This window comes from Rhinichthys klamathensis, unplaced genomic scaffold, assembly GCF_029890125.1.
Source record: "Rhinichthys klamathensis goyatoka isolate OS25496 unplaced genomic scaffold, OSU_Roscu_1.1 h1tg000011l_1, whole genome shotgun sequence".
NCBI lineage: Eukaryota > Metazoa > Chordata > Actinopteri > Cypriniformes > Leuciscidae > Rhinichthys > Rhinichthys klamathensis.
The window spans coordinates 2,529,498-2,556,800 of NW_026606564.1; the positions used below are offsets into that span (position 1 = coordinate 2,529,498).

Consider the following 27,303-nt stretch of genomic DNA (forward strand, 5'->3'; position numbering starts at 1 on the left):
CTCCGTCTGATTATTAAAAACGCATCTTGCAAAACCTCTTGAAACCGGTCGAGTTGGTCAAGAGACAAATTTCAAAGCCCTCCGAGGAGGAATATTGACCTCTGGAGAGGTTGTCTGCGTAAATGTGTGTGTAGGTGTGTGAATACACTCTTAAGAGCAAGAATGAACGACCCCGTTCTTTTGAAGGTCTGAGCTACTCGCCGCTTGGTCAGCGGAGCAGAGGGAGAGAGACGACGTCTTATTGGCCAGCGAGAGCATAGATCCACCCATACTACTGGCTGGCTTCATGCCACTGGATCCATTAGACACCTCGCTGTTGGAGAGAAGGGGAACAGACAAAAGAGAATAAGTGTATTTGTGGAAACATTATTCAGACATGCCTAACAGCAACAGGAAAACAGACAACACAAGAGGCTGTTTTAGGTCTTTGCTGATGGTAGCTTAAGCGAATAGACTGATGAGCCTAATGAGTAACAATGTCAAGGTAAACGTGTAGAATGGAGACCATTCAAACTAGGGCTGGATTTTGATAATCGATTAATCTCTTTATTTTTTGTTAAAGCTGCCGTCGGCAACATTTGTTTGATCATATTCAGTGAAATCGACACTATAATCCGACAGAACAACAGAAATAAAGTGGTTTTAGAAAAAAACCCGAGCTTCTAACTCCACCTGGAGCGTGTTATTTGTTTTGCAAAAATCCACAGCTCCCGGTTCATCATGTCAAATCAGCGCAGGGGGGTGTGAGATCTGACTGTCAATCACAGATCGGGCACACGCCACCCCTCACGTTACAATCACATGCACACGCCGGAAGTTCGCGCAGTAACGAAGAGTGATGGCGGATGTATCTCGCTTTCAAAACACTAACAAATCAAGTAAGCTCATTAAGAGTATAAATGACGTTAGCAATTGCAATCTATCGGTAGATTAGCCAGGGCAGCATACCTCCAAATACTCCATGGTGTTGATGGATGCTGATGAGACGGGCACGTTCACAGATAACCTGGTGCACACGCACTGACGAGCACGAACTCGGTGGGAGGGTATCCGTTTGATAGTGGGGGAGGGGCATGAGAGTTGTAAACATTCAAAATTTTGCCTAAATCCACTCAATCTGCCAGACTTGCCGACTGCAGCTTTAATTTAAAGCTGAAGTCACAACCATCTCTGAGTAAAAGTAACCACTCATGATTAACACAGAACTTATTAACATGATTATACAGTGTGTCTCTCACATTACAAGATATGGCTAGGGTTGGGCATCGAGAACCGGTTCCTTTAAAAAATAACGATTCCATTGGAATTGTTTTCGATTCCGATCATCGGTTCCAAACGCGCAAGTTTTGGTCCATAGTGGCCACCGGATTTCTGGAAGTGCTTGCCGCGCCCGCTTGTTCTGTTGCAGCCATGGAGCACGGTAAGCGGCGCTCAAAAGTGTGGCTTTATTTCACCTTAAAAAGCCTGGGTCTTAAGTGTCTGTCACACTTACGTGTGTACGTAATTGGTCCAGTGGCAGAATTTCTGCCACGCATGTCACAGGTTCTGGGTTCCAATCCGCACTCGTATAGTTTTTTTTTTTCTCTCATCAAAACCGAATATGTTCATCAGTGGTTGTATATCAAGCAGGGAAACGTTGGTGTGCAATTTGTTTTGTGATTTCACTGGAACAAATTAGAGTCTCTGCAACGGATTGAAGCGCGCGTACTGCGCGAGCCATAAGAGAATCCGCACCACTGATCGCTGCCCGCAACGAGCACTTTGATCACTTGATTTAAAAAACAACACATTTTTGCGCTAGATCGCATTTTATTTAACAAAAGAACGAAATTAATGGCTCTGCTAGTTAACTGGAGATGATTTATTTATTTATTTGTATTGGTACATCCGTGCCGCGAGACGTTTTTGGTGGGGACAATATCAACCCTGGCAAAAAGTGGGTGGGACATGTCCCACCCGCAAATTACGCCTATGCCTGCATGGTGTACAAATTATTAAGGAGTGTAGCGTGTTCGACGTGCTGCGCAGGTCCACTGTCTCGTCCTCCTCGGGCAACCCTGCGCTAACCAACGTTAGTAACGTTACCTCGTCACAATCAGGTAAGTGATTGTAGTGTAACAAAGCGCTTGACCAAATTGCTAATTGTGGTGAACAACAAGAACGTTACTGAAATAATTTTTTCCCTCGTAGATGAATGTAGCATTATGCAAATTCCCCACGCTAGTAGCCGTCCTAATATTACTGTTTATACATGTCCAGAGAGTCCAGACCAGGGTGCAAGTTCTGCAAATCTGTTTTTTGGTCTGGTGCAGAGGCATTCCTAATTTTCTCCCACATGGGCTGCAGCTCCCAAAACTAAAACTCTTTATTGAATCAAAATGAGCCTGTGACATGTTTTGACTCCACCCCTCAAAGAATCGGAATCGAGAATCGAAAAGAACCGAAATCGAAAGGAAGAATCGGAATCGTTCAAATCAAAACGATGCCCAGCCCTAGATATGGCAGACAACTAGCTGTCCAGTGACGCTCAGTTCATACAGCGCGGGTTTGCAGAGAATGCATTTGTAAGTCCTGAGGATGTGCAAGTGTCAGTTCAGTTACAGAATGCGGTTGTCACGCTTGTAAAAAAAACAAAAACATAATGCTGCATGTATGCAACTGGAAATCAGTGTCCTAATGTGTAGTCAGCCAGGGTCCTTACCAGTTCCCGAATTAGTGTGCACGATATACTGATTCAAGACCTAGGAAGCCTTGGGAGCTGATTGAGACACTCATAGTCGAGATGATCAAACTGAGCATCAGAATGGGGAAGAAAGGTGATTTAAGTGACTTTAAATTTGGCAGGGTTGTTGGTGCCAGAAGGGCTGGTCCGAGTATTTCAGAAACTGCTGATCTACTGGGATTTTCACACACAACCATCTCTAGGGTTTACAGAGAACTGTCAGAAAAAGAGAAAATATCCAGTGAGCGGCAGTTCTGTGGGAGAAAATGGCTTGTTGATGCCAGAGGTCAGAGGAGAATGACCAGGTTCAGCTGATTAGTCCATGGGCCAAGCCAGAATTTGGTACCACCTAAGGTGGCAAAATTTCTTTGGTACCAGTTTGTTTGTTGAGTCCATATAAGTACTTTGAAACATGATAACCTTTTCAAATGAGTAGCTTTACTAATATTCTGGGACAATCATTATTATTGCCATTATCGTCGTCCTACAGTATCTGCCCCGCAGGTTTGTATAAAGTCTATTATAAGAGGTAGCCATACATGCTATATGTTTATTTTTTCAGGACAGTCAGGGCTATCCAGATCTGCCATCATTTGACATGATATATGTGGTATACGTTTTGTATTAGCCTTCATATTAAAGAAAAATATTTTTGCATCTACTAAATTATTATATTTGTAAATCTATCTCAAAAGATATTGATGTTAAGGGGGGTATCTTTTCAGATATGGATAGACAAGACTGTCTGTAATCTGGTGATATCAGAACCATGATGGTGGGACAATCCATGACCTAGCAATTTGAAAAAATATGTATGTACTGTATATGAAATAATATTATGCAACAACAACAACGACTGGTGCTAGTTTCAAAAGTTTCAGATTACTCCTCCATACCTCGTTGTACAGATAAAAGCCACTATGTTCATCTGAAAAGGTGAGTCCTGCTGTTTATTTTGATATGCGTTACCCTTGGAGGCTACAGGCACTTCTCAACTTATTCAGCTATGACTCTGCAGTGTGAAAATGAGTGAAGAATTGACCGATGATTGCAACTTTGTTTTATTTTAATTAGATTTTTCAAATCAAGATTACTCAGACCATCTTTGTTCTACAAGCAATCTACTAGCATCACTGTGAAGCAGAAGGTCCACTTTTTCATTTGATACCTATTTTATAAAATAAGAACTTTGTGAGTAATTAAAAATAGATTGATGAGTGTGTGGAGATGCGAAGTAGTTTAAGACGGCTGAAATTTCAAGCATTAGCGAAGACATCATATCGCAAGTGGCACTGAAGATCACAGGTGATATTCGGAACCAAGATATTAGTCAAGCATGGCCACCACATGCGTCAGATCTTGAGATGATGAACAGCACTCCTACATCTCTAGTGGAGTTTCTCCAGACACTCCTAACAGGTTTATCCAAAGTAGGTAATAACCCATCCCAGAGCTGTCAAGTCACTCATCGGAAATGTGGAACTGATAAAGATACTGAATAGACTTGGCCATGGTGTTTCATATTCTCAGGTAGAAGAAATTGACACAGACCTTTGCCTTCAGAAGCAAGCAGCAAGTGGAGGTGCTTGGAAGGAAGTGGATATAGACAGACTAGAGGAGACAATCAGTGGTGAAGGGACATCACTTGGAGTGAACGGAATTGCTGTGCAAACAAAGCCTATTGCTGATCATAATGCTGGGACCAGAGCTTTGCCTTGCATCCCCAAAACCAAGAAGAGAAGCATTGAAGCAGTAGAGATGGTACTTCCCATTTACAATGCAGGAGAACGTGCCAATCCTCCTGTTATACAGACAGTTGAGACTAATCATGCCTCCTTTCTACAGGATGCAGCAGACAGAAACCACGTGTGGCTAATGGCTCGTCTTTCCAACAAAGATGTTTGCAGCTGGACTGGGTTAAACATCCTCACCCACAATGATACAAGTGTACAAGAAGATAGTATAGGCTATTTGCCCACAATCAATGCTCCTGCTACACAGTTATCAACAGTACATGAGGTACTTAACCAATAAGGATCATGAAGTCTCTGCAGCTCAACAACATTGTTGTTGTTTTTGACCAGGCATTATATGCCAAAGCTGCAGAAATTACATGGAAACACCAGGAGGTATTCAAGAACATCATCCTTAGAATGGGGGTCTTCCATACCACCTGTACTTTCATGGCAACAATTGGAAAACGGTTTGCAGATGCTGGTCTAAGAGACCTTTGTGTAGAGGCAGGAGTGATAGCTGATGGCTCAATCTCAGGGGTTACTGATGGTCACAGGTATAATCGAGGAGTAAGGCTCCACAAGCTGCTCTATGAGGCTTTCCTGAGACTAGCATGGAAAGGTTTTCATGGTTAGAACAGAATCCATGGTCAGGAAGATCTTATTCATTTGGAAGCAACTCTGCAAGCAGTCCATAACCTGTGTGAAGAAATATCTAAGACAAGATTTGAGGGAACCCTCGAGCAAGATTCATGTCAACGCATTCTGACACGATTCAATGAGTTCCTCAGCTACCTTAGAGATAACAATGGTCCCCTGTCTGCCTTCTGGATGTCTTATGTCTTATATAAATATCTATAAGTAATATCTTGACATTTGGACACCTCACCGAAATGGATGAGAAATATCTCCCACTTATTTGTTCAGGTATGCTCATGTTAGACTGAATGCGGGGACCCCCAGCACCAATGGCTGTGCTGGAGCTAATGGCCTGCAAGTGTTCACGGACCTGCAAGCTTCCCGACTGTTCCCGTCTTGCCAATAAATTAAAGTGCACAGAAATGTGCAAGCTACAAACCTGCAGCAATCAGAGGGAGGAGGAGGAGGAGGAGAATACTGATGTCGTGAAACTGTTTGAATATGATGACGATGATGATGATGATGAAAAAACAGAAACATTTTGCAGTGGCCAAATAAGTTCATGAATAAGGTATAATTATTTAGTTTTTCTTTGTATGACATGTTCTGTTCAAATAAAGTTACAAGATTTTTTCATTCTTTGGCTCAACAGGTCTTTGGCTCAACGGTCATTGAAGGCTAATTTCTGTGACAAAGCTACCACTTACAAAAGGTTATCATGTTGAAATATCATCTAGAGATATGGACTAAAAAAAAAAATCAAACTAGAATTTGCCACCTTTGGTGGTACCAATTAGTGAAAATTGTGGCCTGGGCCCATGGACTAGATAGAAAGACAACAGAAACTCAAATAAACACTCGTGACACCCGAGGTCTGCAGAAGAGCATCTCTGAACGCAAAACACGTCGAACCTTGAACACGCATGTCACAAAAGCTCAAATCATCTCAAACTGGTTTCTTAAACATGATAATAGCCCCTTTCACACAGCAATCCCGGGAAATTACTGTAAAATTGCCAGAATGACTTGCCACAGGGTATATGCAGGAATCATAGAGATGAATTTACTACCTTTTTTACTACCTCCACAATATTTTTTACTACCAACACAACATGTATTCTATGTAACGTTACAATGTTCTCAATATAATTCATAATCCCACGTTTATAATGAACAACGCGTTATGGTTATTGTGTTATTAAAAACTGTGTACGCAGAGGGGCGGGGTGACCAAAGCTCATTATCATTTAAAGGCATGTGATTGTGCACTGAAACGGTGTGCTGAAAACAGAGCTGTTTTTGAGCTGGTAAAATGAGTGTTTTCTTAAAATACTAATGAGAATTTTTAATAAAAGTATATTACAAAGTTTTCATTTAGACCCTAAAGATTCATATTAACTTGTACAAAAATGGCATTATTTGACCCCTTTAACCCTAGCCCTTGAGTTATCCTAACCATTACGTTAACCCTTAGCCCTAATAAGGTGAATAATAACCTCGGCACTTAAAAACAAATGACACTTAACAGCCATAAACATTAATAAAGATTAATAATAAAGTGTGTCACATCACACACACTTACCCACAAACACACATTCTCACACACGCAGACTTAAAGGGATAGTTCGGCCAAAAATTATATTTAAACCATGCATTACTCACCCTCAAGCCGTTCGAGATGCATATGTCAATCTTGTTTCAGACGAACACATTTTCAGTTATTTTAGAAAATGTCTTAGACCCTTCAGTGGATATAATGTGAAGCAATGGGGTCCACATCCTTCAAGTCCCAAAATGTGCATATATCCTTCACAGAAGTCATCCATCCGGCTCCAGGGGGATAAACGAAGGCCTTATGAGGGTAATCCGTGCGGTTTTGTCGTAAAAATATACATATTTAAAACTTTATAAATGAAAATATCTGACTTCCGGCAACGATCGACGCGCGTTCACGGGTGATGTTTTGCTCTGCTCTCTGCATAGCTCTCTGGCTGCGCGGGCGCGTTCGTTCTACGTCACGACGCTACGTCCTACCTCGTACGCCGACTTCCATCACCCGTGGACGCGCGTCGATCGTTGCCGGAAGTCAGATATTTTTATTTATAAAGTTTTAAATATGTATATTTTTACGACAAAACCGCACGGATTACCCTCATAAGGCCTTCGTTTATCCCCCTGGAGCCGGATGGATTACTTCTGTGAAGGATATATGCACATTTTGGGACTTGAAGGAGGTGGACCCCATTGCTTCACATTATATCCACTGAAGGGTCTAAGACATTTTCTAAAATAACTGAAAATGTGTTCGTCTGAAACAAGATTGACATATGCATCTCGAACGGCTTGAGGGTGAGTAATGCATCGTTTAAATATCATTTTTGGCCGAACTATCCCTTTAAGCAGTGAAATTACTATCCCAAAACAGCAATTTATTTAATCACATCTCTAAATGTGCTTCAAATATGGCACTGCTTTGCTCCTCCATCACGCGAACCCGTTAAATATTTTCAATTAGGGAACGAGACGGATACCAATACTTTCATTTTTTGTACTCGCCGATATCGATACCGTAACCGATCCCTGAATTTTCACTGCATTTGTCATTTTTAAATGTATTAGTAGATAAACCAAAAGAATATAAATCATATTAGTTGGCTTAATTTGTTCATCAAATATATATTTCCTTCAGATATTTTCATGCTTAATTAATCCTGCTAAAAAGCATGCTTCTGTTTCTGTCACTGTTCATTCTATTGCTCATTTCATTATTTTACTTGTCTCTAAATGAAAGATAAAATATGATAATCTTAGAAAACTTGCATTTCCCCATAATGTCCAGGGTTTTTTCCTTGGTCAAAATTGGTCTTCGATGGTGGCCGACAGACACTTATCCTTTCTTGCCCTCTTTTTATTTATTTTTTTATTTTATTTTTTTAAGCTTTGATTTTACCACTTGATTTCATAGCTTTCTTCTTTGCTGGACCTGATAATTGTTTTGGTATAATCATATCAATATCAAAAAGTAGAATAAAAACGAAGCATTAAAAAGTTTATTTTAAAAGTTTATTTAAGTCTAATTTTCTACCATATACTGTAAAATTTAATAGAATTAGCTGAATTTTTTTGTAATTAAATAAAAAAAATTGCTGCTAGATAACAACTTGCTTTTTCTGGTTTCACCTCACTCCAGTCCAGTCTAAACTAAATTATTATTATTTATTTTTTTGGCAATGTTTCCACACATTATAATATAAATAACCTGAAAATACTACGTAGTTTACAACATACATGAATTGTTTGTTCATGTTACTTCACAGTGCATTAACTAATGTTAACAAATACAACTTTTGATTTCAATAATGTAGGCTATATGGTGAAATTGACATTAAGAAAGATTAATTAATGATGTAGACGTGCAGTTTATTAATAGTTCATGTTAACTAATCAGTCGTTTTAACCATTCATTAAAGTGACGCGTCATTAGCGGACGTGTACGCATTGTGTGGTTATCCCATCAGTTAGGACATCGCATAAAATTTGTGTCAACAAATAGGTTTTTTTAGGATAGATTTTTTTTGTTTATTGAAAGTGTGGTTATATCATCTGAATGTGGGGAACGCCTTTCAGAGAAGATAAGGCAACGTTTTTTAGCACAATTCACACACAGATGGAAATAAATTTCCAATTGCGCCACGTGAAACTTCGGTCTTCGGACCTTTTACCATTGTGCTAATAGATTTTGATTAACATGAGCGAGGGAGAGAGAGCAAGAGTGAATTGAGTGCGCGCGCGCAGCCGGGGCGCTCTCTCTCTGTTCCTTCTTTCAGTTAACATGCACCCTGTCACAAGCGCAGCAGTCAGTCGTCTACATTAGGCTACTCACCGATCAAATATGGCTTTGGCGGCCGACTGATATAGAAGCGAACTCGCGAACAGGTTGGGCAGCAAGCCAGCCGGGTACCCAGTTTGTTTCAGCAAACACCACATCACATGATATCGCTCAGGTCCTACTCGCAACATATAAATAAATCCACGCGAATTTTAGGAATTTTAGAACAAAGTCCTGCACTTAACACAAATTGAAACACATAGGCCTAGTTGGATGGGGGTTCGAAAATTTACTACCTCGTCAGATGACGTTTACTACTTTTTACTGGCCTTAATTTGGCATAATTTAATTTACTACTTTTTACAACCCCGCGGAAACCCTGTGCCGATCCCGGTAAAAATACACAAATATGTTGTTCACACAAGCAACGGCATTCTGGCTTTTTTACGGTAGCAAACCATTCACACATCAGCTCCAAAATCCCCGAGAATTTTGACAGTCATCGGAAGTGATCTTTAAAAGTCGCGCCGTTCTCTTCATTCGCCCACATGAGGAGAAGCGCTTTAGTTTGTTCAATTTGACAAAAAAAATTGACATCTGAGTGACAGGCATTAGGGGTTGATCAAACAGAACGCGATTTTGCTCTTAAAAACACGAGGCGAGCATAATAGTATCCGCAACGGATGGATGGAAAAGAAGGTTGGGCCTCGAGCGCGGCGCGTTGAAAAAGCGGTAGTAAACAAGTTTCCTCACTCACCCCAGTGCTAAAGAGAGTTCTTCCAGCTGGGCTTTATGGTCAGGCTGCCCGTTCTCTGTGGCCTTCAGCTTGTACTCATGGGCCACCTGGTTCTCCTTCAATCATAAAAACAGGTTCAGTGAGTTCAGACTGTACCAGAATAAATCAGCACTTCTACAAAAAAATAACCTCATAAAAACACTCATAACTGAAACTATACATTTCCTGTTTCACTAACAGTGGCTGTTTGACTCACAATGGCAATTTCTCGGGTTCTCTTTCCGATCTCTCGCTCTACGTGATGAAGCTCCAGGCTGAGCTGCTCACTGGACACAGTGCCACCTGAAGACCACTTCACCCCGGCCGCGGGCTGAGACGCCAGCGCGCACGCCTCCCTCTGTAGGAGCATGGAGTTACTGGCAGCCTGAGCGCACAAGCGCGATATTCACATTAAGGCCATCCTTAAAAATATTTTGGTTTGCAGTAACAGCAAAAAAAAAAAAAAAAAAGGGTCGGTAGGTAGGTCTATATTTTTTTTTTTCAAGATTCAATGTAAAAAAAAGGATAATTTTGGTCATGGTGATTAGGTCGGTATGAATTTAAACAAATTTGCATATCGTGACGTCACTGACTGGGTCTTCAACCCCCATGCCTTCGGGCGCACCATTGCGAACCTCATTCTGATACAGGTTATAGACCACAAACAATTTGAAATCTTTGTAAAAAAAAAACATATTTATTGCATTAATTCCAGCTGCATTCATTTGGAAAAAAATAGGCAGAATCAAAAAAAAGAAGAAAAAAAGGAGCCACTAGATTTCAATGAAAGTGGATTTTCAGAGGGAAACAAATAAATTAAAATGACTAATCTCACCAGCGCCGCACCGACCAATAAAACAGCGCGTTTGGCACCATTCGTTTACATTTGACCCATACTGTTACAAGCCCCCTTTCTGGTCTAGGGGCAGGAAAGGAGGGTAACAAAAAGTTGCAGGGAGAGAGTGAGAGATTTGACCCATAAACATCTGCTATTATTAACGGAAATCAGTGTGGTCAAATGGCTAGGCGCATTGTAGGAAACTATAGGCCGATTAAGTAGTCCTGACATATTATGGAATGGTCGATTTTCTTTTGTGCAATTTAGTACATTTCGGTATGGGATGTGCTGTTTTATTGGTCAGCGTGGCGCTGGTGAGATTAGTTCCTGCCGCTCTGACCATTGGCTGGCGCAAGCAAACACTTCTCCTGCGCTGTCGAGTCTGTCGCGCTCGCGCGTCTCGGTCCATTGAGCCACGCAGATTACAAGTCAGCGCAGCGCGAACTCTGTAACACACCGCGCTGTTTCGTCCCCCTTTCGGCGTGTTTGGCTTCCCACACTTATGTGTGTTTGTTTGTCAGAGCCTGCAGTTGCTGTGTGACGTGCGTTCGCGGTGGGCATGTCATGACGAGCTGGACGCGCTCCGAGGAAAGGCCGTTAACATCGATTCCCTATTTGAATTTCGAATAATGAGCGACTAAATGTAGGCTCATACAGACGTATTTCACAAGCAGCCGCGCCGCAGCCATCATCACCGAGCGCGAACCATTGACAGTGAATGAAACGAAGCGAACGCACAGGCCATAGTGTGACATGCGTAAACCAATGGTGTAAACATAATCATAATAGATGACGCCACTGGTTTTTATTTAAAAGAAAGAACGTAGCCTACGCAATTTATATTCACAATACTTACTATAATAAATGTATATTATTTTATTGCATTTGTATTAGTTGTTTGAAGAGTAAAAAAAAAATCGGTCGGTCTTAATGCAAGTTTACAACCGGCAAGTCGGACGGACTAAAAGGGGAAAAAAATAAAAAATTGGGTCGGTCCTAATTTGACAGGGTCGGTCGGGTTACGGCAAACAAGAATATTTTTAAGGATGGCCTAATGACCATAAGACAGTTTTTAGTTGGGAGTCATGAATTTAGACGGAAATTTCAAACACACCTCCATCCCGCGGGTCTGCTGACTGATCTGTTGGTTGACTTGCTGGAGCTCAATCTTGAGCTGCTCGCGGTCAGGGGCAGACATGGGCAGACTGGCAAAAACATGGGAAAAAAAACACAATGCTCAAAAATTAAAACATACAAAAAAACCTGATTACGCATCCTGATTAAGTATCTGCATAGCTTATTTCTTTGAGGAAAGTTCATGATGTTATTTTAGAACATTTTACTAGACTTAAATGGCATATAATTTAAGCCAACAAAAATAATTGTACTTGCCAATAATAACGGCAAAAACAAAAACCAATATGTAACAGGCCAAAGTTCAAATTCTCTCTAATTTTTTCTTTTTTCAAACATTATTAGTGCATTGTTAATATCTTGTCGTTTTCATCACCATTGTTTTCAATTAAAAACATCTAGCATTGCCATGATGCATCTTTTCATCTTGTCTTTATCAATGATAATAAAATATTCTTTGAACATTTCTGTTAGTAACTTCAGTGACGAGACTGACACTGTTCTGGCCGTGTAAAGGCAAGGGTAAGTACCGCTCGCTGAAGTGTCCCTGAGAGTTGATGCTCTGGTGCTGAGGGTACGACGGTCCGCCCCATCCGCTGTGGCTTCCATACGGATAGTCTGCTGAGAGGAAAACAAACTTTACCAAAAATAAAACTACAACTGCTGATCAAGAAAGTCTACAGGAGCGGTCACATGATCACATCATTATTAATTGTTAATAGGTGTAGCGTTGTATGAAGTCACTTTCAAAGCAATCTACTTTCTGTTGGATATTGCAGCGAATCTGGGTGACCAACTTTAAAGACAAAACTTCTGCCAGGCAAAATTTCTGATCGTTTGGATTCCTACTGAAATGTCTACGGAGAACATGACTGCACTTTAAATCGATAGTGTACACTGAGATTCATGTCGCTTCTTGAACCAATACACCATTGAAATTCCGATAATTCAATCTTTAAAAAATCAATAAGGTAATTGCGACTTTTTATCTCTCAATTGCATGGTATAGTGTCACAATAACAACTAATAAATTCAAAATTGCGTGATATAAAGTCGCGATTGCGAGTTATAAAGTCAGAATTGTGAGATAACTTGTAATTTTGAGGGAAAAAAGTCAGTTTTTCCCCCCAGAATTGAGCGAGTTTATATCTCACAATTGCATGGGGAAAAAAAATCCAGAACTGTGAGTTTATACCGCAATTCTGACATTATAACTTGCAATTGCAACTTTATATCATGCAAATGTGAGAAAAAAGGTCAGAATTGCGATAAAAAGTCGCAATTTTCTTTTTAAAAATTCCGTGGTGGAAGCTTCCATTCAAATGTACTGAAAAGTACTAAGAATTGTTAATTGCACCTTTCCATCAACCAGAAAACGTTCCATCCCTATTGATGACTATTATAAAGATCTCCAGTCACCTGTCATGTGTTTGGAGCCCGAGACCTGTGAGGACGCCATGGCCTGTACAGGCCCAGTGGTCTGGTAACCCGTTTTAGAGGTACGTGAAATGGCACCAAAAGGAGACACTGTGGGCAGAGGACCAAAGGGAATGATGGGATCGTCGTCTTTGGCTTCCGCGGAGCGCCGCTGGGTGTCCAGTGGAGGTTCACGCAGAACTTTTCCCTCTGCATTCTGTTGTAGGAGAGTACAGGAAGGAAACAAATAAGACCCATTACTTACAGTCTCAGTTGATGTGTGGAAACACAAAGTGTGATGTAGATCACTTGCCATCATCTCCACAGCATTACTGACATCTTTTGGTTTAGCATCCTTGGAGCCAATGTATGATCCTATGGTGTCACATGACCACGGGGAATACTGCCCAGCATAGTCCGGCTCCCGACTTCCAAAGGCTTTAGAGCCGTCCTCCAAATACTGCAGACGTTCAGAATTCAAAAATTACAAAGAGCAACGTTGAGCATTATATTTTGGAGGCTTGTTTCCAGCACGGATTAAAAAAAAAAACAACTTTTTAATCTCACAATTCTTTATTTGCACTACTGCGAGTTTATATCTAGCAACTCAATTTTTTTTTTTTTCTGCCACGTAATCAAAATAGACTTTTTTCCAACAATTACTAGTTTCTCTCAAAATACTCTTCTTGTCAGAATTACAATTGCAAGTTAACATGTTTCAGTTCCGACTTTTTTCTCAGAATTGAGTTCATATTTCAGAATTGCCAGATATAAACTCCAAGTCAGAATTGTGAGATACAAAGCTGCAATGATCATGTTTATTTTTTATTCCGAGGAGAAAATAAGCTTCAATGTTATATTCATGATGATATAACTGCAAGCAAGCATTGGGGGATCTCGTTCAGGACTCACCTCCTGAGGGTAGTCGTTGGGGAACGGGTGTGTAGGAGTGGGGGAGGCAGCGAACGGGGGAGGGGAGATGACTTTTCTCTCCTCCAGCTGGACAAGCAGCTCCTTGCGCCTGCGATGCAAGTCATCCAGACTGGGCTGAGGGCGGCTGTATGGATCCTGCCGAGGGAGAACATATAAACAACTGAACTGACTCGAGGTGCACAAGGAAATCAGTGCCTCATTAACCTAAAATATACAATCGCAGGAACTATTTCTGGTTCATTTTGAATGAGACAGACATTTTAGTTATGGCTTTGAACAATGCATGGATAACACACAGAGTCTTGATTCAAAGCGCTAACTTAAAAGCAAGTTTCATAAATCCTTTTGACTGACTCAAACCGGTTCTTAAGCATTATATGTCAATGAATCAGAGATTGCGGTTTGAGCTGCATTCTTCGCGAGGTGATATCCTTTGCGACCATTTTGCTCATGGCCTAAAGCCCTGCTTTGTCAAAAACTAACATGACAGCAGCATGCAACGAGAGTGCTACATATGTATAAATCATTCTCTCTGCATACTGCTGTCATGTTAGTTCCAGATAAAGCAAAGCTTTAGGCCATGAGCAAAATGGTCACAAATATGTGTGTGCGTGTTTATAATCATGTTCATTTACCTATTTCTACAAGTTTATTTGAAATGTTATATGCATGCATATCAAGCAAGTAAACCCATTGTTTAGCATGCAAAATCTTTAAGAAGAATAGAACTCACTCTTATGTGGGACCTCATTTGGCTGTGGTGCGGTCCTGCTGGATAGTACCCGTCCGGTGGGTATCTGTCTCTGGATGAGGTCTCCTGGGGGTGGTACAGAGAACCTGCAGCTCCTGATGGAGGTGGAGGCATAGCAGTCGGGGGAACGTCCAAGGGAACCGGGCTCATCCTGACCAAGTCGTCTCTGGGAGGGGCAAACGGAGGCGGGGGCGCGGGATAGTGTCCGTGCCTGCGACTGTAATGGGGGGGCGGTCCATAGGTGTGGGCTGAGAAAGGGGGACCAGAGTGGTGGCCCTGGTATTGGCTTTCTGGGCCGTAACCTGGGTAGGGCTCTGTGTAAGGTGGCACTGCAGACTCGCCCGGGGGAGGCGGGTTACGGATGTAGCGGGGAGAGACATACTGTGGTTGGTATGGGTAGGGGTTGCCTGAAAGAAAACAAAGGTTATGAGCATTATGAAAAAATCCAAATGCCTATTCACACTAAGGCAAGTATTCATTCACAAATGTCATGCAATACACATTTTCATTTGAATGAACAGCTGTTAATGCAATTGTTCAGACCAACACAAGCATTTGCATGCCGTCAATTTCACAGAGAGGTGTTTTAATCTCTCCTCCATCGCACTGTGAAGAATAGTGGCCAAACAATAATATCCGCATTTGGTAACATGAACAGATCCACTGCCATTACATAAAACTTTGACGCGATGGCGTTCACGAACAGACAATTTTGCTGAATTTCAGAGGAAGAATCCTGAAGCGGCTCTCTTGACTGTGTGTTCTTGAATTTCGTCATGTTTGATAAACACCACAGTAAATTAAAAAAAAAAACTGAACGGCTGAAAACATGTAAATAGTGTTTGATTTTCTTCTCCGTGACAAGCAGGAGTCCTGAAAACGGAGCGCATTGTGTACCAGGCCATTTTTTACGCATTGGTCTGCGCAAGGCAAGGCGAGGCAAGGCAAGTTTATTTATATAGCACATTTCATACACAATGGTCATTTAAAGTGCTTTACATAAAAAGAATCATAAGATAATCACAACAAGTGCACAGACAAATCGCATGCGAAATCGTACCAAATTTTTGTGCCGAACATTCGTTGGGCCTTTAGAAGAAATTAGATCCATTTCTAGTCACAAATTGTACAATAAATTGGTAACATATCAGTTATTAGCCAATATATTTTTAAATATATTATATCGGCCGACGCTAGACATTTAATTGTTCATCGTCATTTCTGCTATTATTTTTTTTTACATTTATATAACCATCTAACACTCATTCAAAAGTAAACCTTTAAAAACACTAATTTAATAACCTTGTTAAATGTAATATTTAGCAAATCTTTAAATTAATATCCATTATGCATACTGCACATTTTAATGCTGTGATGCTTAAATTTACTTGTAGCATTTACAATGGTTGATTTTAGTTTTTAGCATTTAATGTTTTGATCCGTTTATACAAATAAATACATTTGCAATTAAACTGAAAATTATGATGGGCCTAATTCCCTCAACAAACATTTACAGCTATTCATTAAATCCCAAGCTAACACAGTCATCAACTTGGATGTCCTGTAAAAAAATATATATATATATTCCACTTAATCACTCAGTGCAACATGCATCTTCTGCATGTTAACATTTTATTTTGATTGGTTGGTCGGCAGTACCCAGAGTTCATCTGTTGAAGTCATACGATCTAGTTAGGACACAGTATCAGATGAAAACGTCTTAGCGATCAATTTTTGGTGAAACTCTGGGTAGCAAAACTGGCATTAAAGACCTTCGAGAATCTCGGGAGCCAATGAATGACATATTCGTAATCTGTTCAGACAACCATTCATATGAGCAAATGCGTTCACCTGCTGGGTACTGAGTATCATACTGAGATCCCGAGGCAGGTCTGGCTGGCTCTGGATAGAAGAGCTCGGGCTGCTGTTGCGGATACATCTGTGGCGCACCTCTGGGCACGACTTGCACCTGCTTGGGCATGGGTAAGTGCTCCGCCCTGTGGTGAGGCACAGGGTGGGGTGTCAGGGACAAGCCAGATGTATCCAGACTGAAGAGAAACAAGAGGCAGAAATGAGTCAGTGGAAACTTATGTTGTTCCTGTTAAAGCCAAACCTATTATAGGCCCTATTATTCAGTGATGCGTGGACAAAATCGCAGAATCCTTACATAAAAATGGAATTTATCTTTTAATGTGGAATGTCATAGAATTTGGCAATTTTGGGATTAAAAAAAAATGTACCTCTCAAAATAATAATAAACAGGAAATTCAGACAACTTTGGCAAAATTGGTATCTATTGTCTTGGCGTGACCCAAGTAATCTATCGAGACCTGTTTCATTACAATAGGCATGCTGCTCCAAATCTCAACCAGTTTCGTGATTTTTGGTCAAATTGTTTAGAAGTTATAAGCAGAGATGTAGCCTCACACCCATTTTGACATGCTCTTCGTCGAATTCGTTCGGCGTTTGACAAATCAACTTGAATTTTCTTTAATTATTTAGTTTTTGTGTCAGCATGGTAGGAAGATGATCTGGTTAAATTTTCGTGAAAATCGGAGCATCGGTCTAGGAGGAGTTCGAACATAGGTTTTTTGGAAAATTCAGAACGTTGGAAAAATGTTGGAAAATGACATCAGTGGGTGCAATCGAAACATCTTGAGCCAAGGAATCGGAAGAAAATAAATTGTTTCTAGTCATTACGGTTCAAAAGTTGAGCAAAAACATTCAGTTAAAGACTCAAAATTGCTATGGTTAATGTTCAGACTGTCCTCTATCAATGTGCCAAATGTCACAACTTTTTACTAGTTGTTAGTTTTTACTAGTTTTTACTTTTTACAGTTCTATGGGCTGCCATAGACTCAAGAGCGGCAGGAGCAGCAAGAGAAAGAAGAAGAGAAGAATAAAATATTTAACTTTGAATTAACAAAAAATTGAAAAACATAAATAAAATAGACCTGAAATTGGGAAAAAATAAAACATCTTGCCGTTGCTGATTGAGTCAAAAGAATTCAGATACTAAAGTCATGACAGAAAAGCAAGGAACGAGAAGCCAAACAAGGTTGACGAAATCAAATGCTTACGAGTCAGGTGGCGACCCAGGAGCACTGTGGCTAGAGCCATCCATCTTGGGCTTGAGTAAGAGCTCATACGTGGAGGGGTCTGTGCCTCTGGGGATGAGCTGGGGAAGAGGCGTCCCAGGACCAGCAACAATGCCGTTGGTAAGGGCCTTTCGCCCAGGCTCCAGCGGGATCACCTCCTCAGGCAGCAGGCCAGGGGTGCAGGGCACTCGCGCAGCAAGACGTTTGTTCATTTTACGGTACCTGTAACGCAAAAACAACAAAAGAGATTCTCATTATCATCTGTTGTTGTTGTTTTTTTTACCGGACATGCAAGATTTTACAACGTCACTCACTTTTCCAGCTCCTCCTGAGAATGAGCGAATGTGCAGCTAGCTCCTCTGGGACAGCCTCCTTTCTGCTTCATGTCTCTGCACATGTATGTCTTGTATTTGCTGTGCTGGGGAGGCTGCTGCGTGTCGGCGCCCTTCTTGCTGTGGTTCTGGATGAAGTCCACTAGGCCGTGCACCACCGTCTTTACCGCCACCAGCCCCTTCTCCAGCTGCTCCCAGGTGGGAGGAGGAGCATCTGAATAAAGATAAATCAAAGCAAAAATAAATCACAGAACAGAGCAAGCATGCATCATACCGCTCAGCTCTAATTCACTGGAATTCAATATCTTAATACAACACAGTGGTTATCAAAGAGTGGGATACAGTAGATTTAGTCGACTAAAATCTAATGGGTTTAGTTAAATTGTAATGCATTAATTAAAAATTTCTCTAAAATGTCCAAACCCATTATATACTCCCGGAGAAAACATTAACCCGTTATCATGAATGATTTTAAAGTTTGAACATGCAATACAGACACACAATTAACTGCTGTGACATAAAATAAATATCTTCAAATTAAATCCTAAAGTAGAACAGGGTCTTCTTTTCAATATGCATTCTTTATAACAACTTCATACATCATTCTTTATTCTTTCAAGCAGACATATTTACTTGTATAAATTAAATATAATGAATCCTTATTAAAGCTATTAAAGAGCAGTGAATGCTTTCATTTTTCTTTTGTTGTTTCATTAATATTAAAGGTGCTCTATGGAACTTTTAGCGGCCTCTAGCGGTGATGTTTCAGATTGCAACCAATTTTTACAAGAGCGCTCGTGCTCAAACTCATAGACAATACCGTCTATTACGCAAATATCTCGGCGAATACTTGACGGATTCGGCGAGCACCGAGCTCGTTGGGACCATCTAGTCGAGCTGAAAAGAACCATATAAGTTCCATCATTTTTGGTGGTGTTTTCGCAGAGATATTAGCAGAAAACCATCGGGTGCGCTGCAAAATTGCGGACGCCGGTGACGTCACGATCTCAGAAGAAAATCGCTCGTATCTCTGGAACGCAAAGACCCAGAGAGCTCAAATTCGGGGGAGAAGGTGCCAGGGGAACCCTTGCCCGAACGCTAGAGTGGCGGGCCTCGGGGACGCCCCCTACCGGATCGCCGTTCGGGAGCGAGCATGCACGTCACATCCGATGGATTTCGCGCGGTAAATCCGACCCGGAGACTTCACATAGAAATAGGAATACTGGCCTTCAGAGGTAATAGCAAAACTCGACAAGTGGATCATTGTAATGTGTGATTACAACCCCTTCACACACAGGCAATAAAAAAAGGATTCATTTTAGTAGAAAAGTTACATATAGCACCTTTAAGGACACAGACGGCATTAGGTTTATAACGCACTGTCACTTTAAGACCGAATGTTTGGATCCAAATGCACATCCGATATTCTCACAACGGTTTACGTACTGTCCAACACTGATATTTACAAAAAGTTGTGTGTATTTGTCCATTCAGACGCGAAAGAGAGCTCAATTCTAGTTTTTGTCATTTAAAACCTGTTTATTTAGTTATCGTCTCGTTTTCGTCTGTGCAAAAAAATGTCGTTGATGAAAATTATTCGTCAATGAAATTAACACTGATTTAAAAGGGGGGTGCGACATAAAAATTGAGAACCACTGGTATAACACAAATATGCTCAGTCCATCATAATGGGTTTGTCTGTCTTTTAGCAAACCTGGACTGGGGTCGATGTTAGCGAGCAACTCGAGGTGAGGTCTTAGCCGGTTGAGATTGGCAGGGTCCCCCGTCCTCTGCAGGGCGATGGTCAGCTCCTGCACGCTCTGAGCAAAAGACGCTGGGGTCTGCAGCTGAAAGAGAAGCATATTCATCCATTATTCCGAGACATAATACCATTTCTGGAATTCGAAAGGATGCACGGAATTCTCAAGCCATGCAGACAGATGGGCGTCACACCTTGTCGATGATGGACTGCATGTGTGACTTATGAGACTGATCTCCATACAGCAGAGAGGACCACTGATCAGGGGCGATGCGGAGCCCTCCCTCCATTGCGATTTGAACGATTTGAGAGTCGTGTTCCCGCCGAAGTGCCTCGTACGTGCGGAACTCCTCTTTCAACTGCATTAGCGATGAATCCTCATCCCTCTTAGTCACCTACGATTCACAAGAGACTCAACTGAAACCTCTTGAGCTGCAGCTGTTAATGTTATTGCAAATGAGCTGTTATGGTAATGAAAATATTATTTGCACATTGAAAGACAGAAACAAATCTAATTAACTCCCATCAGATCTGAATTACAAAAGAAAAACTGCAGACAAACTCGTAAGATGCATGTAAACAGCTCGGGTGAGATCGAGCGCAAAATAAAGGACAACTACCTTGAAGCAGGAGGCACGGTAGAGGAGCTGAACTACATGTCCAATACTGGTTTTGGAGGCCTGAGGGAATCTCGGTTCAAGTCTCTGGACCACAAAGAGGACCAGAACCTTCCTAGAAAGAGCGGATCCGTCTTCCAAAGCCAACAGCACCAGCTTTAGTGCCTCCTCCTGCATGGCTGTTGATAAAAAAAAAAAAAAAAAAAAAAAAAAAAAAAAAAGGGTACACAATAAGACACTAGAGCTCTACAACACCAGGACAAATATTCACTGTGAAAATCCGTTGAGATAAGCAACTTAATTTTTTAACTATTATTACATCTGCCTAGACTGACATGGACAATTGCAGAGAGGTGTTCTAATCTCTTTTCCATCACTCTGTGACAAAGCTGACCAATAAGATTCATCCTTTTGATCCCATTCAATAAATATTTGACTTGATGGTTCTCACGAACAGTCTATTTTGATAAGCGACAATGAATAGACCCTTTTCACAGACTGTGATGACGCGTTTACACAGTTGTTAAAATCAGAAATCTACCTAAAATAAATTATTATATATAAATATAAATGATAACTCTATACTTTGTGTTCTATTAGGCATGTTCTATTACTATACTTGGCATGGAAATACAACAGCTAAGGTAGTAAAAGCAAATTTGCTCTTCTGACCATGGTAATCAATCTCTCAATATATTTTTCCTCTTTTTGTAAAGCCATATTTGTTGTTTTTTCCATTCACTACAACAGAAGTATACACAACTATGACGACTTCCCCGTTTGAGAACACCGGAAATGTGAAAAGGGTCCATATAGCAGAGGAAGAATTCATTAGGATGTTTTTTTTTTTTTTTATGCACTGGACTGTACAGACAAATCAAATCAAAATTTCCGTGGCAAACATTTATGTTGGTGTGAATAGGTTTTTAAAGTGTCATCTTACCGGGGCCCAGGAACTGGCAACCTCTGGCTCTCACGGCAGCCCACAGGTTGGAGGAGAGCTGCTGGGGGTTTTGGTGCTGCAGAATGAGCTCCGTAACTGTTCTTTCGCCCAGAGAGCGGGCCGCCCGCATGGCCCTGACCCGTCCTTCCTCTTCCACCAGCTGACAGTGCACCAGAGTCACCAGCTTCCTCTGCATGGGGCGGCTCAGCATGCTCTGAGCAGCATTACTCAACCCCACTCCTAAAATATGATTTCAAAAAATGATTTGGTCATGCCCATTATACTGGCTTAAAGTTGGCATTAAATGAAAATTCACCCTATCTGCTTTCTATATATGGACGGTGGTTGTTATTTATGTAACTTACGTTACATTGCGACTTTAAAGTAGTCATGCACTGTAATTTTGGCAACCAAAAATGATTGGTTTAGAAAATAAAAAAAATGCGGCTTTTCCCGAAATGGTTTTGGAGGGCCAAAAAAGTGACATTTAAGTATGGCTTCTCAGATGATGCATTTTGAGCATGTCAGCATCTATATGTTACATGTATAAGCTCCAACAGGTAAACATGTCATCACTATGTTGAACCAATATTGACTTTTAAATCTCAAGATCAATCTTTTATGACGATTCACACTGCACGCTTTTCACTTGCTGACAGAATTTGCAAAATCGCCGACAAATGCCAGAGGCAAATCAGTGCTCGTTCCCGGGAGTGACAATCAATGAATGAATTATCAAAGACGCGATCTGAGATAATCGCTGATTATCTAAACCGTGAGATATTTGGCATGCTAAATGGCGATTCAAAATCCTGCTGTGTAAAATATGTTCTGACTGAAAACTACAGATCACCTGCAGCCAATGAGAGAGTAAGATACAGGGCAGCGGTTACAGACCAGAATATCAGTATCTTAATATATATATATATATACAATTATATCAAACAGAAACAAAGCCGCAACAGCAGCGCATTGGAAAATTATTTATTTACCTCCAACTTTCTTTGCAGAACACACAATCCTTGCTGCCCGTGTCTCTCAAACCATATCCTCCATAATATTTTTTCTTTTTCTCCTTTTCAGCGCCCAGACGATTTGGATCGCAAGCTTCTTGCGGTCTATCATTTTTAATAACAATCCCGGTCTCAAGCACGTGTGATCTAGCGTTATTTCCTTGTCACTTCTCACGCGTGTTTGGTTGTGAAAAGTAGTTTGAGGACCGGACAGAGTTGTCGATTCTTCCTATAGTAAAGGCATGCAATGTGTAACCTCCTGTCGCAGATCCATTGTGCAGTGTGAACACAGCAGCAACTGAATGCTACCCAGATAGTCGTGCAGTGTGAAAAGAGCAGTGATCTGAGGAGTTTGAAAATAGTGCAGTGTGAACTCGGCATTAGTCTGCTGTTTACTGTTGCTGTGTGAACAAAAATTGTAGCATGCCTGCCATTCAATAATTAACAATTAAACACACTTTTTCCCGATTTTCAATTAAATAACATTTATTTTAGTGCACGTAACTACTTTAAAGACCATATGAGAGCATGTCAGGTACCTCGTGCACTGCTGAGGGGTTTGAGGTAGAGGGCCAACTCCTCAACGCACTGCCGAGCCTCATCATAATGCTTGGTGTCCTCTGGGCACGCAATGAGCGCCACAGGTTGCTGTTTGGGCACCTGAAACAAAAAGACTAATTAAATGAAGCACACAGTGAGAGATCTGAAAGACTACGATTACGCTGCGTGGTAAAATCGGTCGAAATGCCTCACCTGACCCCCAACCAGCTGCAGAAGGGCCGAGTTGACGGGCAGCTGCTCGATGTCGGTGTTGATGGCCGTCTGGTCAAAGGGACAGGCCTTGCGATGAAGCTTGTTGAGGCACATCTTGCAAACAGTGTGGCCGCAACCCAGACTGATGGGCCGACGCACTGTCTCCTCGAACGTCTGGGTGCATATTGGGCACAGTAAAAACTCTGTCCATTGTGGAGCTTGTACAGGCATTGTAGCGAGGTTGTTCTACATGTAAACAAGGGCGCTTCTCCTGGGTGTGCGTGCAGGTGTATGTGTGATTGGGTGTGTCATTTAACAAAAAGGAAATAATAGATTGGGGTGGGGGGGGATGAAAGATTCCACTGGAATCAAAAAATCTTCTGAACACAGGAGTTCTTAAATAAGTTCACACGTCCCGGGTGATCATCACATGGTGTGAAACCTGAAACCTGGAACAAAAGAGATGCCGTTGAGGAATAATCTGACAAATATGGAAATTAAGAAACAATATATCTTTACTGTCATGATACACATTAACCAACACAGTTATGCAGTTAAATACAGTAACCGACTGGCTTATTGAAGCTTAACCACGTTTGTTTGGGCAGACTGTGTGTTGCTACCCAAACAAAGGAGAAAACTAAAAACAAGACTAGTTTAAACATTTATTATAAGAATACATACATTCTTTAAAGAGTATTTTCCTAGTTTCTGAAAAGAATTGTGTCAAGGAATATTACATTGAGCGACTATTACGGCAAGACACTACAGGCAAAACCATTGTTTTTGTTTTTCCATGCTATTTTACTTCCATTACTTTCAGACTAGTGGAAATAAAACATCCAAAATACACATTTAAGTGTTAATTACACTATCTAATTGCATCTGTAGACTTTTAAATAACAATAGCTATCTTTAAAAGTCGTGTCCGAAATCTCAACTTCAGAAGCATTTACATACAAAAAACATTAAAGGGACAGTTCACCCAAAAATGAAAATTGTCATCATTTACTCACTCGGAAGTTGTTCCACACCTGTATGAGTTTCTTTCTTCAGTTGAACACGAAAGAAGATATTTTAAAGAACGTTGGTAACCAGACAGTTGACGGCAGCCATTGACTTCCAACGTAGAAAAAATAAACACTATGGAAGTCAATGGGTGCCGTCAACTGTCTGGTTACCAGATACTTCAAAATATCTTCTTTTGTGTTCAACAGAAGAATGAAACTCTACAGGTTTGGAACAACTTGATGGTGAGTAAATGATGAAAACATTTTCATTTTTGGTTGAACTATCACTTCACAGTTTTTTTCTATCTATACTCTGGAGGTTTTTACAGAGGGGGTTATTCACTAAAAACATGGTGGAAATGTATTTTTGTCTGACCGTATTTTCTGACAAACGGAGTGATAAAGAGAGATGAAATCCAAAATCCACTCAGTAAAAACATTAATATGACAAAATGAACCAGGCTTTATCCCATGTTCGGATTTGTGTGCTGGAAATGTATGCAAATAAGTGCATTTTTAATTACATAACGCAGCATGTTTAAACATAACACTACAAAAACAAAAAGTATTAGTAATACAAAAAAAAAAAGTGATATTAAAGTATTGTGATTTATCGGTTGGGGAAGTATGGCGACATCTATTAGTTAAAATTGGACTATTCACCTGTGGTGTACACAGGCTACCCTCAGCTAACGTTAACTCCTCTGTCAATAAACTTAACTTAATATAGTAAATCTGAAAGTATAAGCGCTACATGAACTCGTTTGATAGACACGTATTAAAAATTAACCCCATTTAAGTTACCTGGCACAAATAATCCACATTGATTAACAGATTAATTTTGTGTTCTCCACTGTCCAATCTCAATTAGCTATCAAGCTAACACAATGTTCGCTGGCTCTTGTGTCTATCTGGGCTGAATACGCTAGCACCAAATACGCCCTCTTTTAATTCATAACAGGGATTGTAAGCATTGACAAATAATTAAACAGACTCAAATTTGTGCTGATGTGAGATTGAGAGATTATAAATGCGAAATATACGATCTGGTTATGCTAAACCTCAAGATATCCCGCGATTATGTAACACAGCAACCACTGAACCTGACCAAAACACTGGATTATTATCCAGCCAACTGTCAAAACACTGCAGCGGAATCGTGACATGTGGTAAGCATAGATGCAAATACATAATCACGTGGATTACTGTAAACAGCTATTTTTGTAAACGGAGGCCCGTGTAAACACAGCTTTCAGTCTAGCAACCTAAGCTAATAAGCTAAACTGGCTAACGAAATTGCTATTTCAATCGAATACACCGCTTAAATCAAATTTACTGGCAAAGACAACGTCAAAAACTAGATGTTGCACGGACGAACCACCGATTAAGCCCCCGCGCTGACCGAAAAATAGCTCAAGCCGAAGCTACACAAGGCTAGCCGGGCGGCTAAATGCTGCAATCGTGCTATCAGATTAGCCGTTAGCCAGCCGTGTGCGGTCCACACCCAGAAACTAACACATAATACACGCAAAACCCGCGGTTCTGCATATCCCACAGGCGCAACACAACAAATGCACACTCACTCGCTCATTCTTCACTGAGTATCAGCTATCTTCATCTTTTCTTAAGAAAACGCTTGGTTATTTCCTCGGTCGCCATGTCGACCGTTATAACGGGTTGCCGGAGTAGTTCGGGAGTTCCTCGCGCACAACTACCAGCAGAGGCAGCGCTCGAGTTCACCGAGGCGGAGAAGAATGAGTAAATGAGTAGCGGGGCGCCCCCTGTGGCCGAGCAGCGCGCTGAAAACACACACACACACACACACACACACACACACACACACACACACACACACACAATAAAAGCATGCCTGGGCAAATCGATCTATGACATAAAAACTAAGTATGGCATACAATTCATAATTATAAGGAAGGTCAAAATGTGAAAGTGTGAAAACCATCATGTTGTCAACATAAAATGGAACATAAAAATGGAAATTTTGACATCCAAAGTTATTATGAGATAAAAGTCGAAATTGTGAAATTTATAAGATGAAGGTGGAAATTGACATAAAACACGAAATAATGACCGTCTACAATTATGAAATTACGTATGACTACGTCATAATTATGACAGAAAAGTCATATTTATTAGAAAAAGTCACAATTATGTTTATCCGATTAAAAAATTGACAACAAATCAAAAGTATTAGATGAAAAGTCGAAATTCTAACCTACCAAGTCATATTTATGACAGCCTAACTGTCATTATTCGAACATGAAAGTCGAAATTATGACATAGAAAGTCATTATTCAGATGAAAGTCGAAATTATGATAAAAGTATGCTATTATCACATAAACATATGAAATTACGGCAAACTAAGTCATATTTATTAGATAAAAAGACATGACATAAGTCATAATTATGGCATAAAAGTCAATTGGAACATAAAAATGGAAATTTTGACATCCAAAGTCATTATGAGATAAAAGTCGAAATTGTGAAATTTATAAGATGAAGGTGGAAATTGACATAAAACACGAAATACTGACCGTCTACAATTATGAAATTACAACATGAAAGGTCGCAATAACAAACCAAATCATAATTATGACTTTTTATATCTTAACTATGACTTTTTAATGACTTTAAAAAATAAGTCAAAATTTTGACATGATGTCATAATTAATGACAGACTTTATTATGACATAAACTCTATTTATGAGATATAAATAAAATGTTGAAATTGACCCCCAAAAAAATAAATGTAATGTCATAATTTTTACTTTTTTTTATCCCCTTATGTGACAGAAATGTACAGTACTTCCATGTGAATCTGTTGCTTTTTATTTATTTATTATTATTTTTAATCATGATGGTTTTCACACTTTTTCACATAGACAGAGTTCAGATGTAATAATGTTGTCACACTGTGATTATTTCTCTTCTCTCAACTGTCATCATTTATGTTCACATTCACATTAGCATTCTCTCTCTCTCTCTCTCT

The 27,303-nt window shown here is 40.4% G+C and overlaps 1 protein-coding gene across 5 annotated transcripts; it reads right to left on the reverse strand.

Moving 5' to 3' along the window:
• rc3h1b (ring finger and CCCH-type domains 1b) lies at positions 1–26,035 on the reverse strand. Of its 5 annotated transcripts, none has more exons than XM_056263957.1 (19): positions 25,879–26,035; positions 23,286–23,734; positions 23,072–23,192; positions 21,520–21,759; positions 20,580–20,755; positions 20,154–20,354; positions 19,915–20,047; positions 18,183–18,414; positions 17,851–18,090; positions 16,622–16,818; positions 14,753–15,177; positions 13,999–14,154; positions 13,400–13,537; positions 13,090–13,303; positions 12,201–12,291; positions 11,651–11,741; positions 9,916–10,083; positions 9,681–9,775; positions 1–313 (listed from the first exon to the last, which is right to left on the reverse strand). In XM_056263957.1, exons 2-19 carry the CDS (start codon positions 23,514–23,516, stop codon positions 151–153), a joined length of 3,312 nt encoding a protein of 1,103 aa, XP_056119932.1. In that variant the 5' UTR covers positions 23,517–23,734; positions 25,879–26,035; the 3' UTR covers positions 1–150. The 5 variants fall into 5 exon arrangements, with proteins under 5 accessions (XP_056119932.1, XP_056119941.1, XP_056119924.1 ...); XM_056263966.1 differs by having other exon boundaries at positions 13,424–13,546; XM_056263949.1 differs by having other exon boundaries at positions 12,201–12,288; positions 13,400–13,546.
• Positions 26,036–27,303: the final 1,268 nt, after the last annotated feature.